Source organism: Vulpes lagopus, chromosome 5, assembly GCF_018345385.1.
Source record: "Vulpes lagopus strain Blue_001 chromosome 5, ASM1834538v1, whole genome shotgun sequence".
Classification (NCBI taxonomy): domain Eukaryota; kingdom Metazoa; phylum Chordata; class Mammalia; order Carnivora; family Canidae; genus Vulpes; species Vulpes lagopus.
In genome coordinates, this window is record NC_054828.1 from 57,336,383 (window position 1) to 57,353,612 (window position 17,230).

General features: G+C 46.8%; 1 protein-coding gene across 3 annotated transcripts in view; it reads right to left on the reverse strand.

Moving 5' to 3' along the window:
• KCNMB4 (potassium calcium-activated channel subfamily M regulatory beta subunit 4) overlaps nt 1–8,337 on the reverse strand; it is a 59,498-nt gene extending 51,161 nt beyond the window's left edge. The window contains exon 1 of one of the 3 annotated variants that reach the window (XM_041754096.1): nt 7,857–8,323. In XM_041754096.1, the coding sequence (XP_041610030.1) occupies nt 7,857–8,192 (336 nt within the window). In that variant the 5' untranslated portion in view covers nt 8,193–8,323. Of the gene's footprint in view, nt 1–7,856 lie in introns of all 3 variants that reach the window. The other 2 variants (XM_041754095.1, XM_041754097.1) reach the window with 2 other exon arrangements.
• Nucleotides 8,338–17,230: the final 8,893 nt, after the last annotated feature.

Genomic DNA, 17,230 nt, shown 5'->3' on the forward strand with positions numbered 1-17,230 from the left:
GAATAATGATACCATTGAAAACAAGCTTCCAGAATAGAAGCAGGTTTTAAAGAGATAAAGATGAATTTTGTTGGTATTTTTACCCTTGAAATAGAGAAAACAGAAAGCTATTATAATCAAAATTGAGAACTTAGCTTTTACTAAGCAGTAATATTTTCTGGTTTTCTGTTCTTTAGAACCATTTTAAAATAAAGTTCTGATAAAAACCATTAAGTACATGTATTTATTACAAGGAAAATTGGGTTAAACTTGTAAGATTTAAGTTTCTAGGATTTAATTTTCTCTAAATGAGATACAATATATGCTACTGTAATATAGTTAGGTTACAACTAGTAACTGGACACTGGATAAGGTTTCAGAGTCCATTTAGTCTGCTGTACCAATCAGACGAGTGATACAGGAGAATGACATGAATGGATATTCCTTCACATATGCTTCAGTATATAGACAGACACCTTCTAGTGACCCAATCTGCTAGATTCTGCTACAAAACAAAGCAAATACATGAAATAACCGTGTTTAAATTAGTTTATAAAAGTCACTGATTAATTTATATGACACTGATTATTTTAAAATAAAAGGATATTACTACAACTCAAAAGTACAAATTTTTACACATTTTTGTGACCTAGAGTATATCTAAGTCACAGCATAAGGAAGAGTTAGAAACATATATAATATTAAAAACCATTCTTTTCAGCATTTTACTTGAATAATTATGGTAATTTTAATATAAATATATATACTACTTATCTAGGAACTCAACTGAATATGAAACTCTGCTGGAGACTAAAAAAAATAAATAATTGAACCCAGGGTAAATAAAATACATCTTCATTCATTGATGAGTGCCAAAAAAATGTTTAAATAAACAAAATGTGTCAACAACTTGTAGAAAGCTTTATAACTGAGGTAAGTTTGTGATAAAATAAATGCATTTTTCCCAAAATGTAACCAAAATATACTGTAACATAATAAATCTCTTCTGTAAAAGTGAAAAGTTTCTGACTAGTGTTTTAGATACATAATTTTGGGGGGTTCTAGAAATAACTGAAATCTTCATACACAATAAACCGATTTCAGAGATGGATCATGATAAGTAATCTCGGACAGGAGTCTAGTAGTCTGCAGATTAGACTGTTTGTAAAGAGCTGTAATATAGGTAGATTTTTAATGTTCTGGCCACAGCTTCAAATACCAAATCATTATTACTCACCTACTCAAAAACCTTCCTTGACTCCCGTATCAGATTCCCTTTGTTGCTCTAACGCAAACTTAATGGCTTCAACAACACAAATGTATTATCGTAAATTCTAACGGTCAGAATTCTCAAACGGGTTTCCCTGAACTAAAATCAAGACACCGGCGGGGACTGAACTCTCTTCTGGATTCTCTAAGGGAGAATCTATTTTCTCGTCTTTTCCCGCTTCCATGGAAAAGGCTGCCTGCATTCCCTGGCTCAGGGCCCCCTTCTGTATATACCACTAGCAATGGCTGGTTGAGTCTGTCCCATAGTGCATCACTCTGATCACCTCCTTCCACACTAAGGGATCCTTGTGATTACCCTCGGCCCGCGCCAGGATAATCTCCCTGTTTTAATGTCAACTTATGAGCAACTTTAACTCCATCTGTAACTTTAATTCCCTGTTGCCATGGAACATAATGGAATATAAGATATTCATAGGTTCTAGGGATTAGGATGTGGATATCTTGGGGGAGGGGGTGCATTATTCTTCCTATCAGGGTTTCCCAATGTCACCAAACCCATGCAGGCTGTCAAGGACTTCAACATTATTGATCCCAGTTTACTCTCCTGCCTTAGCCATAGGCTCCATTCTCCACATCGGATGTTCCAACCACATGGTCCATCTGATGATTCCACAAACAGCCTGTACCTCGCGCAGCTCTACAGCTTTGCTCCTGTCATCTTCTCTTCCTTGATGTTCTTTTCAGTCCTCTCTACTTTTCCTCCCAAGATGAAAATCCTATGCATTCTCAAAATTTCATGGCAAATGTTTCATTCTCCCATGAAGCTCTTCTCCTAATCTTCCCTCCCTAGATGTTCATATCATGGTCTTTGGACTTCCTTATAGGATTTATAGGATTTTTGATAGTTATTTGTGTTCTTTGCTAGAGAATGATCTCATTGAGGGCAGAAACACATGGATTCATCCTCCCTTGTGTGTCTGCTAGACGTATCTAAGACTAAACCCTAGCTTTTCAATCACACCCCTCCAAAACTACTCTCCTCTAGTTTTCCCATCCAGGAAAAAAATTACCTCCCTTCACCCGGTTGTGCTCAACACAGACTGTGGGGTCATCTTTGACCAGTCCATCGGTGACCTTCACCAGTGCTCCCTCCTGATCTAAGCTACCATCATCATTCCCCTTCCCCATGGGACACCTTGTTTTTTTATCTTGTCCCCATATCTCTCCCCTTGCACGAGTGAGCATGGGCATACACCTGGACACACACAAACATACAAGTTCTATTCCCAACTCAGCCGCCAGAGGGATTCATTTGCATTTTTTAGAAGTTTAAGTCTGATTATAATCCAGTCCTACATAATGTCGGACAGCTTATCACCACCCGTAGAATGGAATCCAAAGCCCTCCGCCTGTTCTGTAAGGCCTAACCTCACCTCCCACTGTTTTCCACCTTGCTTGCTATCGTCCTGCCTTATTGTCATCCTCCCGTTAGCCTGGCAGCTGCGCGCTCCAGGACCTGTGCACTCGCTGCTCCCTCAGCCTCCGATAGCCACGTGATTGACTCTTTTATGTCCTTGATGCCTCTGCTTTAGGTCTCTGTACAGATGTCACTTGATCGACCAGCCTATGCAGAAGGGTAGCCCTTCATTTCTTTCCCCACGGTCTGCACTCTTAATGCCGCTTGACTTTTCTTTACACACCTATCACTACACGACATGACATTATAAATCTACATCTTGTCTGTCGCCATCTACCAAAACATAAGCCTCACGAGGGCAGAGACTTTATTTCGATCTCTATTCTAGCCTCGGAACCTGCAAGCACTCCTAGCACAAAGTAGGCATTTAATAAATATTCGTTAAATGAATACACTTATCTTGGCTGTCCTCCTGTTTCTCACCCTGTTCTCTGATCATAAGATTCGAAGATGTGCTCCCGTTTCTGGCTCCGTTCTTTGAACCCAGATGCTAAGCAAGTATTGGCAGACTTGAGTTTTACCTACGTACCAAAACTTATTTCATAGAGTCACCAGAGGAAAAACCACAGCAAGCCAGGTTTCTCATTGAGAAACAAAGATAGTAGAGAAATCCTCACGAGCCAGCTTAGCCTTTTATTACTCAGTTTTCATTTGAAGGGCCTCCTGAGAGCACAAAGTATATCACACTGAACATTTATTTCAGGGATGGAGTTCAGAAATTGACCCCAGCAGACCTCACTGCCTCCGCAGGAAGTGTGGCCCGGGGTGGGGTGGGGGGCACGGGGGCTTAGGGCACCCTGGCTCCTAAGGATGGGGAGGTCCCAAGAAGGTGACGGGAAGCTACAAGGGCACAGTTAGGGACATCCAGTTTGGGAGAAAACACTCAAAGTCTAAAGTCTTCCTTCTCTTCAATGAATTTCTCTCCCTTTCACAATACTGGTTTCTTAGAAACAGATTTTTTTCCCTTTGTGTCTAGGTTTTTCAGACCAGAGAAAGAAATTTAAAAAAAAACCCTCGAAGCAAAAATAAAACATATAGCCTCTAATCACCCACTCTCTCTTGTTGCACATACAAGAGGTAGTTTTAAAAATTCATCTTTTCTTGGCCACCCAATGTATATATTGATGCAAAAAGCAAATGAACTGTGTAAGTTCATTCCGTTTATACTAATCCAATTTTAGATGATCTTTTCTACACGAACGTTAAATGATTCTCTTCCTTCAGAATTTCCTTGAGACCCTCCTTTTACACCAGCTCCCTGTACTCAGTAGCATCAGTAACATCTTTGAACCTGAGAACACAGGTATTAATCACAATGAATCCTTTTGGTTCTTATTTCACTTTTCTTGCACAGTGTGTTTTCTAAGCCAGTGGTTTTGGACTCCGTCTACACATTGGGGTCACTCGCAGAACTTTTTTAAAAAAAAACACCAACCACCTTCAGGACTCTCCCAAGACCAAGTCCAAGTCCAAATCTCTGAGGGCGGGACCCAAGCACCAGAATTTCTTTTCAAAGTTCCCCCAGTGAGTCTAATGGGCAGCCACGGTTAAGAACCAAAGCTCTCAGCCCACACAACTAACTGCAGGCCCCTCAGGAATAATGCAGTGATGGGAAGAGCAGCCACAGGAGCTGGTCCCACATTGAGATTTCACTGTGGTTAAATCCCAGAGCAGGTCCCTGGTATAACCAACTGACTTGAATACTACGTCGTGGGACTGGATAGATACATCGATTACCCCTGACAATATGGACGGGATCCACTTAAAGGTATTTTAAAGAGAATATTAGTCAAAGGTCACATTGATTCACATCATTCTCTTTGGTAGTCTGTGGCTTAAGAAGTCAACATTTGCAATATTCTTTTCCCTTCCCCTCCCTTTTACTAAATCTAGGCAGCAAACTCAAGGAAGGGGTAGTGGTGGGGGCGGGGGGAGTCCCTGTTTTTTTCCCTAAGAAGTGAAATCCTTTTTTTTTTTTTTTAATTTTTATTTATTTATGATAGTCACACAGAGAGGCAGAGACACAGGCAGAGGGAGAAGCAGGCTCCATGCACCGGGAGCCGGACGTGGGATTCGATCCCGGGTCTCCAGGATCGCGCCCTGGGCCAAAGGCAGGCGCCAAACCGCTGCGCCACCCAGGGATCCCTAAGAAGTGAAATCCTAAGTGGGCTCTTACGGTAGTGGGCTGCGAAGAAGAAAAAGGCGGAAGGTGATTAGGATCCGCAGCATGGAAGGGAATCGGGACATTGGAATGGGCAGGGAACCTAGGCCTTCGATACGTGGGTAACGTGAGGCACAGAAAAGATGAAGGCAGCCAGGAGGCACAGGAAGGGGCGATGGGTATTGCCTAAGATGAGAGGACGGTGCACACGGTCTGCTTCTGTCCTGGACTCTGGCACCGAGCTTCGGCTGTTGAATTTTTCCATCACTGATGGCTTACAAGAATTTCCAAATGGAGCATTTAATTGTCCAAAAGCAGAAAGGTGACTGCAAAAGAACAAACCTCTGTTCTCTAAAGGCTTTAACGTAATCACAATTTGGATAAAGAGACAGTATAGACTGACTGGCCAGCCTAAGGAAACCTTGACTAAATGGACCGGCATGGGGTTCATCACGTTTTGTTTTGTTTTGTTTTGTTTTGTTTTTTTGGTAGCATAGTTATCTTTCTCCAATTCTGTCATTTCTTGAATACTTCCTAAAATGTCATTCTGTCCGGATACTTCTTCAAAACAATTGTTGCCAGGATCTGGACTGGCACTTGAAGAAAACAGACTATTTGCAACAAAAAGAGAAAGACAAAACCGTAGCATTACATAAAGCATCATGACTGCTTCCAAGGGAGGTAAAAATCTATATCCTAATGATCCCAATTTATGTTTTTTTGCCAGGTTCTTCAAAATTGCCTGGAAATTACAAAGCAGGCTTTTTGCAGTAAATCCTAACTTCTCTATGTCTTGATTAGATATTAGCCATTTACTGGTATTTGTGTACATAATTTATTATTAGGGCCTGAATCACTATCTTTTTTTTTCTTTTAAAAGATTTTATTTCTTTACGAGAGACACAGAGAGAGGCAGAGACAGAGGCAGGGGGAGAAGCAGGCTCCTCATGGGGAGCCCGACGCGGGACTTGATCCCGGGACCAGGATCACACCCTGGGCCCAGGCAGGTGCCCAACTGCTGAGCCACCAGGCGGCCCCCAAATCACTATCCTATTAGCAGTGTTTCACCAGTTACAACGATGCATCCTAAATGACGAAGTATCAGATGACTGCTGCATCTCTATTCCTGCTTGGCACTGTGCTTTATATTAATGGTTTAACCCTGAATCAAAGTGATGTCTCTAAGATTTCTTTAGAGATTCCTGGGTTTTATCACATTGACCTACGTTTGTTTTTGAGACACGGCTTCTTCAAGACATTGAACATCATGCCTTATCTAAATCTGTATCTCTAGGTCTACTTCTTCGATATGATCTTCATTTCTAAGTGAAATGAATCTACATTCACTGGCAGGAGCATCTTTTTAAGATTTTATTTATTTATTCATGAGAGACACACAGAGAGGCAGAGACACAGGCAGAGGGAGAAGCAGGCTCCATGCAGGGAGCCCGACATGGGACTTGATCCAGGGTCTCCAGGATCACGCCCCGGGCTGCAGGCGGCATTAAACCGCTGCGCTACCAGGGCTGCCCCAAGAGCATCTTTTTAAAAGAGGAGTCATTTTTTTTTTTTTAAGGAATTCCTTTTTTTTTTTAAATTTCCCAAATCCAAGAATTTACTGTTTGTTGAGGAAACGAGACCTGGAGTCTTCCTGCAGAGAAATGACGGGTCTGTTTTAAGTTCTCCTAAAATGCTAATAGAGAAATGTTTTCTTTTGTACATTTAACAAAGTGTTGCTGTGCATACAAGACCCATTGCCTTTTGGATGGTTTTTCTGCTTGGTCTGCAGCGGGGCGCAAAGGGCGGGAACTTTAAAGGGGAAACACACCTTGACTCAATGGTTCAGCAACTACAACACAGCAAGAGAAGGGAAGGGGAGAAAGGAAGAAGGAAGAAGGAAGGGAAGGGGAAGAGAAGGGAAAGGGAAGGGGAAGGGAAGGAAAGAAAAGAAAGAAAAGAAAGAAAAGAAAAGAGAGAGGGAGAGAGGAGCGAGGCCTTCCTGCAGAAGCAGCTCTACTAACGCAGCTCAAGTAGTTCACAGGCCGAGGACGCGGCTTTTTTAAGTGTTTTCCTCCCCCGGGACCAGTTTCCTGCGTCTCCGTCCTCGGCTCTGCATCCCTCGAGTCCTAACCAGGTTTTTCCTTTTTTCTTTCCCTTTTTTTTTTTTTCTTTTGAGAGAACGATAAAAAGTTGCCAGGGAAGGAATGTTCGGTACATCGCACGGAGGCTTTTCTATTTTCAGTAAGTTTCGCCGCTCTGCGCGCAGATGGCTCCCCGGTCCCCGGCACGCGCCGCGCCGCCCGGCCCCCCGCGCCCGCTCGCAGCTCCCCGGCCGGCCCCGCCCCCCGGACCCCGGACCCCGGCGCCCCGCGGAGTGTTCACGTGGGTCCCCCGGGTGGGGGCGCCGGGGGTCCGCGCGGGGCCACAGCAGCCTGCAGCGCGGGCCGCCCGGCTCGGGGTGCCCCCGCCGCCCCCCGCCCAGCTCCGGGTGCCCCCCCCCCCCCCCGGGCACGTCCTTGGCCAGCTCCGGGTGAGCATAGTCTCCCTGCCCCAGCCGGGCTCCGGGTGGGCACAGTCCCCCAACTCCCCCCTGCCCCGGGTGAGCACACGCCCCCCACCTGCCCCCTACCCCGGCTCCGAGTGGGCACAGCCCCCCAACCCCCATGCCCTGCCCCGACTCCGGGTGGGCACGGCCCCCTCCCACCTCCCCCCTGCCCCTGCCCCTGCCCCGGGTGAGCACAGCCCCCCCACCTGCCCCCTGCCCCGGCTCCGAGTGGGCACAGCCCCCCCAACCCCCATGCCCTGCCCCGACTCCGGGTGGGCACGGCCCCCTCCCACCTCCCCCCTGCCCCTGCACCGGGTGAGCACAGCCCCCCCAACCCCCAGGCCGGGCCCCGGCTCCGGATGAGCACGGCCCCCTCCCACCTCCCCGCTGCCCCGGCTCCAGGTGGGCACAGCCCCCTCCCCCCGCCCCCCCCCCGGCCCGCCCTCCCCGGCGGGGCGCCCTACCTTGGGGTTGGCGAGCAGCTGGTGCTCGTCGCTGTGCAGCAGCGCCCTGGAGTGGGACTCGGAGTTGTTCACGTAGACCTGCACGCAGGGGTAGAGCGCGGTGCCCCTGCAGTCGGCGCCACAGGTGAAGGTGCACTCGAAGAGCTCGCCGAGCTGCTGCACCGACAGCACCGTGCAGTTGGCCGCCGTGGCCTGCAGGTCCTGCAGCGCGGGGCTGAGCCAGCAGAAGCCGAAGATGAAGAGCGACACGACGCCCGAGATGATGAGAAACAGGCCGAGCCGGATGCTCTTGTCCTCGGCTTCCGTGTACTCGTACGCCACCCGCAGCTTCGCCATCGCCCCCCGCGCCCCCGCCCCCCGCGCCCCGCGCCGAGCGCCGCCGCCCGCGCGGGAGGAGCCGCCGCCGCCGCCGCCGCCGCCGCCGCGACAGCAGGCCCGTGGGCGGCGAGGGCGAGCCGAGAACAAAGGGGCCGCGGCCCGCGACGCCCCCGGCGCCAGCGCCCCCCGCCCCGCCCCCGCCCCCCGCCCGCCGGGCCCGCGCCGAGCGGCCGCCGCGTCAGCGCCGCCTGCGCCCTCGGGGAGCGCCGCCCGGGCGCCTCCCGCCTCCAGCGCCCCCTGCCAGCCGCCCCCGCGCGCTCCCCGCCCCCCCCCGCCCCGCGCCGCCCGCTCCCCATCGCCCGCGCGCCGCGATCCGGGCAGCCGCCCCGAGGGCAGGCGCGCCGCTCGCCCGAGCCCGGGGCTCCCCGGCCCGCAGGCGGCTCCGCCCGGCCCCCGCCCCCCGCCCCGCCCCGGTGCCCCGTCCCGCCCCGCCACGCCTCGCCACGCCCCGCCCCGCCCCGCCCCGGTGCCCCGCCCGCCCCGTCCCGCCTCGCCACGCCCCGCCCCGCCCCGGTGCCCCGCCCGCCCGGGGGCGTCTCCCGCAGGAGCGGGGAGCGCGGAGCGCGGAGGGCGGCGGCCGCGCCGCAGGTGCCCCAGAAGCCCGCGGGTCCGAGGAGGACGGAAAGTTGAAACCCGAAAACCCGGCGGACGGCGTCGCGCCCCGGAGCGGCGGGAAGCTGGCACTGCCGGCGGGGACTGGCCGGGCGGGGGCGCACCTGGGGGCGGCGGGGGCGGCGGGGGCGGCGGGGGGCGGCGGGGGGCACACCCCCACGCCCCTCTACGCCCTGCGAGCGCGGCAACGCTCGGGCACGGGGTCCCGGCCGCCCCCCCTCGGCGACTCCCCCTCCCCTCCCCTCCCCTCCCCTCCCCTCCCCCTCTGCCCCCGCCGCGATGGGACGGACGCGGGCGGAGCGCAGCGGAGTGGGCGCTGCACACGGCGCGGGGCGGGGCCGAGCGAGGGCGGCGGGGGCAGGCGGGGGCAGGCGGGGGCAGGCGGGGGCAGGCGGGAACTCCGGCTCGGCTGGCCCAGGGCCCGGACCGAAGGGAACCTGCGGAGAGCTCGCAGCCCCGCAGGGCCCCGCCCCGGCCCCCGACGGCAGCTCCCGCCCCCGCGCCCCGCTCGCCCCCTGGCCCCGCTCCCCCCGACGGCAGACCCCGCTACCCCCACCCCGCGCCCCGTTCCCCTCCCCCACGGCCCATTCCCCCCACGGCCCATTCCCCCCGCGCCCCGTTCCCCCATCCCCCGACGGCAGCACCTCGAGCCCCCGCTCCCCCCGACGGCAGACCCCGCCCCCCCCGCGCCCCGCTCCCCTGACGGCAGCACCTCGCCCCCCTCGCGCCCTGTTTCCCTCCCCGCGCCCCACTCCCGCACCTGTGGCGGGGCGGCAGCTGCGAGCAGCCCCGGGCCTCGACGGCAGCACCTGGCGCCCCGCGCGGCCTCCCCCTGCAGCCTGCTCCCCCCCTCCGCGCCCCCCGTCCCGCACCTGGGGCGGGGCGGCAGCGGCGAGCAGGCCCCGGGGGTGCGCCGGGCTCGCCCACCCCTTCCAGGCGCTCCCCCCGACCCCCTCTGTGCTCACCTCCGGCCTCCCTGCTTTCCGTGACCTTTTTTGTTTTGTTTTCTGAATTCTCTCTGCAAGCCGCGCTCCCGCCGTGACCTCCAGGTGGAGCGCTCTGCGCCGCGGAGGGAGGATGCTCGCCCCGCGGAGGGAGGATGCTCGCCCCGCGGAGCGCAGACGGTGACCCGCTCTCGCTCCGCGCGTCCCAGCGGACGTGCCCTGAGGACCGTGCAGCCCGGAATTCGTCACTTCTTTCTGGATTTGCGAGGTTGCTTGACTGCTCGTGAGTACCTGCCGGCCGCAGCTCTGGTACCTTCCCGTGAGGCAGCCCCTTCCTTTATGGGGTAGTGACAGTGTTTCCAAGCAAGAAGCAAAGCAACTTTAATTACACGAAGACCCGGTTTTTTCTTGGGGGGAAAAAAAACAAAATTAAGATACAGGGCTTAGAAAACTTCCAAATCACGAAGGCGCTTTATATCTTAATATATAAATATTAAATGTTTAATATATTTTAATTTTCAAGCTTTGAGACAGTCGATTTCCTAAGCATTTTTTTTGCCCCCCTTTCTGTTGGCATAAGGACGATTGTTCGTGATTACATTCCCTGAAAGGAAAAGGTAGTTTAATAGTTGAGGCGGCCTGATGCGAAATCAGGGATCTTTGGCCAGATTCTGTGTCCTGCTGGTGGTTGTGACCACCGCTCCGGCCCGTCTGAGCCCTGGGGCGGTGTGGGCAGGTAAGGAGATGCAGTTTTGCTCCCCTGGGGCGGGGGGGGGGGGGGGGGCGAGCAACTTAACCTGGAGGCAGGCCTCTGGGAGTGCTCAGGAACCAGGGGTGCGGCGCCTAAAGATAATTTAATAAAGATGATTAATTTTTCCACGGTTCCAGAGCTCCCCCAGAGTTCGGTGAATGCACCCTCTGCCTCAAAACTGCAGCAAGATGGTCTTCAAGTATCAGAAAATTCTGTATTAATTTATCCTCAGTTCTTAAGGGCTTTTAAATCCCATTTCCCCCCTGGGGCCCTGCATTTAGTAACTCTCCTTTCTTATAATTAAAGTATTTGAAGACACTGTTGCCATCTAGCCTTGTTCTTTAAACATATGCTTTTCGCCCTTATTTCCTATTTTGAAATTAGCTCTGCTTCTTTTCTGAACCCTTTCATGATCTCCGTGTCTTTTTTTGATTGAGAGTCAAACCTATCCAAAGAATTCCCACATTAAATAAATTTCCGTTTTATCCCTAATGGAACACAGTGTTTGTTATTATAAGTTTCATTTGCTCGAGGTGGAACCGCCGTGTCCCATTCCTAACATTTAAATAAGCCCCTCAGTTTTCTGGAAAGAGTCACCGTGGACTCTTAGGATAGTGATAGGAACTCCTGGAATCTCAGAGATGCTAACTAAGCTCCGAAGTCACTTAGCATCCTGTTTCCTGTGGAGGGCAGAGGCAGCACAGAAATAAAAGCTAGTTCTTTCTATGCATGCTTGCCACCAATTAAAATTCAGATTAAAAAAAGGTTCTGATATGCAGAACCAGACCAACTTACTTGGTGTCCATCATCATCTGCAGCAACGTTTTCAGGAGAAACATCCTAGCCAAGCCTTGATGTTCTTTATCTGAGAAAAATAAGACCTATCTGAGCAAGAATATTTAAAACCATTGTTATTTAGAATTCGTTCTCATGATCAGTATTCTTCTGGAAGCCCTGTGACCAATGTTGAAGTTGCAATGTACAATTTCAAATGTATATATACTTTCATTAAAAGAATTATCCAAAAAGAGTTATCATAAGGAGAGCCTGGGTATCCTAGGAATAGAGAGGAATTTAGAACATGTTGGGAAAATGTTTATACGCTTTTTTAAAAATTGGTGTATTGTCAAGTTTTTCAACAACAAACTGCTACTGTACATTTGAATTAAGTCCATAGGAGAGAAAATTAATATTATATATCATCACCTTTCCTCATTAAAATTCACCTTCTGGGCAGCCCGGGTGGCTCAGCGGTTTAGCGCCACCTTCATGATCCTGGAGACCCGGGATGGAGTCCCACGTCTGGCTCCTGCTTCTCCCTCTGTGTCTCTGCCTCTCTCTCTCTCATGAATAAATAAATAAATCTTTTAAAAATAAAATTCACCTTCTGACTAGGTTTTAGACGTTTGTAAACCAGATAATTAGATAAGAATAAACATGAATGAAAGCATGAGTGACACAACAAAGAAAATATAGGAAATATTATCTTTTCATTCAGTTTACACCATTGACAGTTTTGTTGTCATAGAAAACTGTTTCCACGTTTAGTCTTGACTTAAAATGTTTACAGTCGAACCAAATCATTTCCAGCTTGCTGATATCAGAAAACTTTCTTGCCATGCTTCATGGTGAATGTTACATAGTAGTCTCAGAATTTTAAATCCAAAAATATTTCCTGGGTAGCCACTTTGTTTTTCCATTTGTTTTCCCCGTCCATAAATTTTACCCAGTGTAGTGAGCATATAATTCTTACGGAGAACACTACTACTTTCTATACTTGGATTAAAACACGAAGGGATCTTAAATATCACCTAATTCAACATTAAGTAGGAAAGGAAGCCTTAAAGACTGCATTTTGTTTGGACTTGTAAAGAATGATTACTAAAGATATTTTTTTAGGTTCAGATTTGTTTGCATGTAGCCTTTATATGTGCAGCTGAGAAAGGGAAGCAAAAACCACAATCACTTCATATTAGTAAATTCATAATATGATAGTGGAAGTGTGGCTAGAGCTCCTAACTTCTTACCACCTGTTATCTTTCGTGTTAATAGAAGTGAACTTCTATGGGAGATCATATATACACATAGGCAGTTAAAAGGGAAATCAGCTTTGGTTTGGAAAGCAAGAAGGTGAAAGGTTTGGGTCCCCAAATTTAATACTAGATTATTTGACATAAATAATTGATGTTCTTTACATTGCTTCCTCCTCCTCACGTGAAAGGGTTGGATTGGTTGGATTAGATTTTTTTTTTTCTTAAGATTCATTTATTTTAGAGAGAACTGGTGGGCGGGGAGGCAATGATGGAAGGGTCAGAGGGAGACAGTCCCAAGCCAACTGCACACTGAACATGGAGCCTGATGCGGGGCTCGATTTCACAACGCTGGGATCATGACCTAAGCAAAACCAAGAGTTGGATGCTTAACTGATTGTGCCACCCAGGCACCCCTGGACTAGAAGATTCTTGATTCTATGATTTTTATTCCAAATTGACTTGCTCCAAAATATGGAGAGTACTTCCAACCCCAGTGGCTGAGACACTAGTTGCCTTTAGAAAGATTGGCTGACATACTGAGCACCTGATGTGAACAAATGCCCTAATTTAGTCTTCATCATGAGACGAAGAGGGAACAAGAGATTAAGCAAAGCTACACACATATTGACGGTGCCAGATTTCAAGGCCCATTTTCTGCTATACGGTATCATCTCTAAGAAATGTCTGTATTTAGTAAAAAAAAGAAGTGTAGGTCATACAACTGGATTTAAGATGTGCACACTTACATTCAAGTAGAGTTAGGCTTGGTCAAAACCTCTACAGTTAAACCTGTGAAGGGGGACGTGGGAAGAGGATGAGGATATAGTGACTTAACCAGTTCCTCCAGTTTTATTCTGAATCAGTTGTGTGGAAAATAACTCTTTTTTAGATGCATAGCAAATGTAAGTAGTATGGTTTTAAATGGAAAAGATTAAGTGTAATATTTAAGTTTCAGATAAGCTCATTAGAAATTCAAGCTTGAACAAAGTAGTTGTAAACACAGTGAACTGTTTTTTTGTTTTGTTTTTTTTTTTAAAGATTTTACTTGTTTATTCAGGAGAGACACAGACACAGGCAGAGGGAGAAGCAGGCTCCCTGCCAGGAGCCTGATGTGGGAGCCCATCCCAGGACCCCAGGGGTCACAACCTGAGCCAAAGGCAGGTGCTCAACTGCTGAGCCCCCCAGGCGCCCCTCAACTGGATGTTAAAACAAGTAATAGTTACCTTGTAGAAGAGCCTATCCTCCTCTTACTGCAGGAAATTGCCTAACATTTCTACTAGTTTTCTTGCCTTTGTTTGGACTTTTCCAGCGATGAAGAAGTCATTCACTCCTAAGGCTGGCCAATTGGAATTTGGAGCTTTAAAACAATGAGGATAATGCTTTCTTGTACATTGAAATCTGCCTTGCCATCCTGTCCATGTAAAGGTTTTTAATTTGCCCTGTGGTGTTATGTAGGATAAAGATAATCTGCTTTACAAAAAATTCCACTTCAGGGGCACCTGGCTGGCTCCTTCCGCAGAGCAGACAACTCTCAGGCTCAGTCCTGAATTCAGGCCCCACGTGGGGTAGAGTTTACTTAAAAGAACAAGAACAAAACAAGTGATTCCTCTTCAGCTGTGGAAGAGGACTCTCCTGTTCCTTCATATGCTAATCTTCAATTTCTTCAGTATTCCCCTTTTGATAATGGCTTAGAAAGCTAAGGTCATATTCTTACCCCAAAATGTTAAAAAAAAAAAAAAAAAAGATAATTCAAAGTTGGAAAGGATACCCAGTTTCAATGTTTTCTAAAACAAGAGGCTACATCTTTTCCACACTCTCCAACCGACAAACACTTCTAGGACGATGGATCGTTATTCATTAATTAACAACGTCATTGCCAATGCCAGAGAGAAGCCAGAAAATGATTTTGGCTCAACTAGAATTTGGATTCCAAATAGTGATGTGCAAGTCAACTAATACTCAAATATTAAATCATTTGGAGTGAAATGAAAAAAAATTATATGGGACTTTAGATTAAAAAAGGAAATCTAGAAATAACTTTTTGAGCATAGTAACATATGGCTTGCATTTTAAAAACGTGTATTTTCATTCAACTTGTTTTATATTTGAAAGATATTAACCATTTGAATAAATTACTTTAAAACATTCAAAATAAAAAAATATGTCTGACTCTTAAGAGAGGAAATATTTAACAGCTCACATTTTAAGGCAGCCCAGTTTTGGGATGCCTGACTGGCTCCGTCAGTAGAGCATGTAGCCCTTGATCTTGGGGTTGTGAGTTTGAGTCCCACACTGGGTGTAGGGATTACTTAAAAATAAAATCTTTAAAAATGAGACAGCCCAGTTTTCATGCAACTGCTACATATGATAATTAAAACTACATCTCAAAATAAATGTTCAGTATGTAACAGATTTAAAGGTAGCTTCCAAACATTCTGGCTGCCCCAAATCTTTATTTTTATACAAAAGATGAAACTATTTATGGCATTCCTACATGTAATTTCTTCTCATTGAGCTGTGTATTTTTGAAGAATAATCAGTGTTTACTCTTTAAAATATTTTTTTCCCATTATAAATGAGTATCAATAGGGCTGGCCCCCAGAAGAATCAAGCAGAATCAGCCATTTGCTGACATCATAGCACCCTTGAAATTTTGTACATTTCTTCCAAAATGTTTGGAGGAACCTCATGTATCATATCATAACTAAAATTACTTTCAGTATATACTGGAAAATAGATTTGGCTTGGAAGAAAAACATCACTTCTTCAAAGTTTCAAAAATTATGTGGCCAAAATATTACTTAGGCAAATACAAACACAAATAACTGGAATATTAACTTTTCAGGACAGGCTGATGAAAATTAGAGCTAATTCAGTGAAAAATTCTGGCTTCCTTACCAGATATTCTCTACTGTTGTTTGAAGGAACTACCACTTCTCGCATAAATAGGGCTGGTTTTATTTCACCTTCTCTAACAAAATGTCCGAACATATTTATAGTGTGGTAGATGCCTTAGAAATGAAAACTTCAATCACATGATGAATGAAAAATTAGTTTTGCTATATAGAAGTAGTCTTAGGGGCACCTCGCTGACTCGGTCCTTAAAGCATGTGATTCTTGGTCTTGGAGTTGTGAGTTCAAGCCCCATGTTGGGGGTAAAGATTATTTATAAACAATTTTTTTTTAAAAGGTGGTCTTACTAGCTAAACTCTTTTGGCACATGTCATTTGGCGAGCATAAGATATGAGACTATGCAATTTGGGTCTTCAACAGCAATAGGAAATTATTACAATGAAGAAGACTGAATTTTATGAGCTTTTCAAGAAGTCATTTAAGTGACTGGGGGAAAACTGTACGGCAAACACCTGGAAATGACAAGCTTTTAAACTGGATACTGAATTCTTACAATAAAGAAATAGATGATCAAATTTTTGTCAGGTCCTAGTATTTATACAACAGGATGACTGGACTAAAGAAAAAACTTTCAGTTGATGGACATAGAACTGATAATGCACAAAGCTGCCCTTGGCAGTTTTTATGCGCACAAACTGAAGTGGAAACCTAAGGTCTGGCAAAATGTCCCCAGGAAATAGCAGAGGCTTAAAACTTGCTTTTTTCATACTCAGGAAATGGATTTACTTTCCTTGTATTCTGCTTAAGTACTACTGTAGTACTGTGGTCTCTGCACCGGGACATTGGATGATACGGGAAAAGGTAAATGAGTGCCCCCGACACACAGGAATGCATTATCCCAGTATTAACTTAGTTGGATTTCACCTGAACTTTAAGATTTTATTCTAGTTAGTACTTGCACAGTAGGCAAAGTATAGGTTAAGTGTAAATTGTAGTTCACTAACTTCAGAAATGACCTGTATTTACTAGAGTACAATGTATTCCTGGCCTCTCTCTAGACAGTTAGGTCAGAAAATATGAGGCCTAAAATTGTTATTTTTTAACATGGTCCTCAGGTGATTGATTCTTATGCACATTAAGAATTACCTAACTAAAAAATAAATAAATAAATAAAAATTACCTAACTATAGGATTACCTTGGACTCTGGTGAGCTCCTGCAGCTGTCTTCATCCAAACTGAGATTTTTATACATCAAATTTAATGATGTTACACAAGGAATTCAATTACTCCTTAATCTAATTTTTGTGAGGACTACTGTAGCAGAAAACAGGAGATTGAACACTAATGCAATGTATAATTTCAGGCTAAACATTTACCTTGAAACTTAATAAAAAATGGTCTCATCCCTCCTTTTAATGTCGCACTAGAATACATAAATCTGAATATACACATGATGTACTATTTGTTGTGCTTTACTAAGTTTCATATTCTTACTCCTACTAAAGTAAAAAAACAAAGTTGAATAAAGTTGCCTTCTGTCATTCTTATTTAAACCTCTCCAAGGACACAGAGAGTAATTATAAGTAAGCCTTATCCATGACTCACAGAAGACCACATTCTAGGCTAGGTCAGCGCTTTTAAGTATTTAGGATTTAAGTACTCTAAGCATTTAATTTTTCAGCCCTGAGAACATCATCCTATTCCTCAACTTCAAACCAAAAAGGGTATCTACATCTTAAAGAGCTGAAGAGGCCTAGAAGGTATCAAATCCAACTTTCTACTCAAAAAGGCAGTCCTTTCAA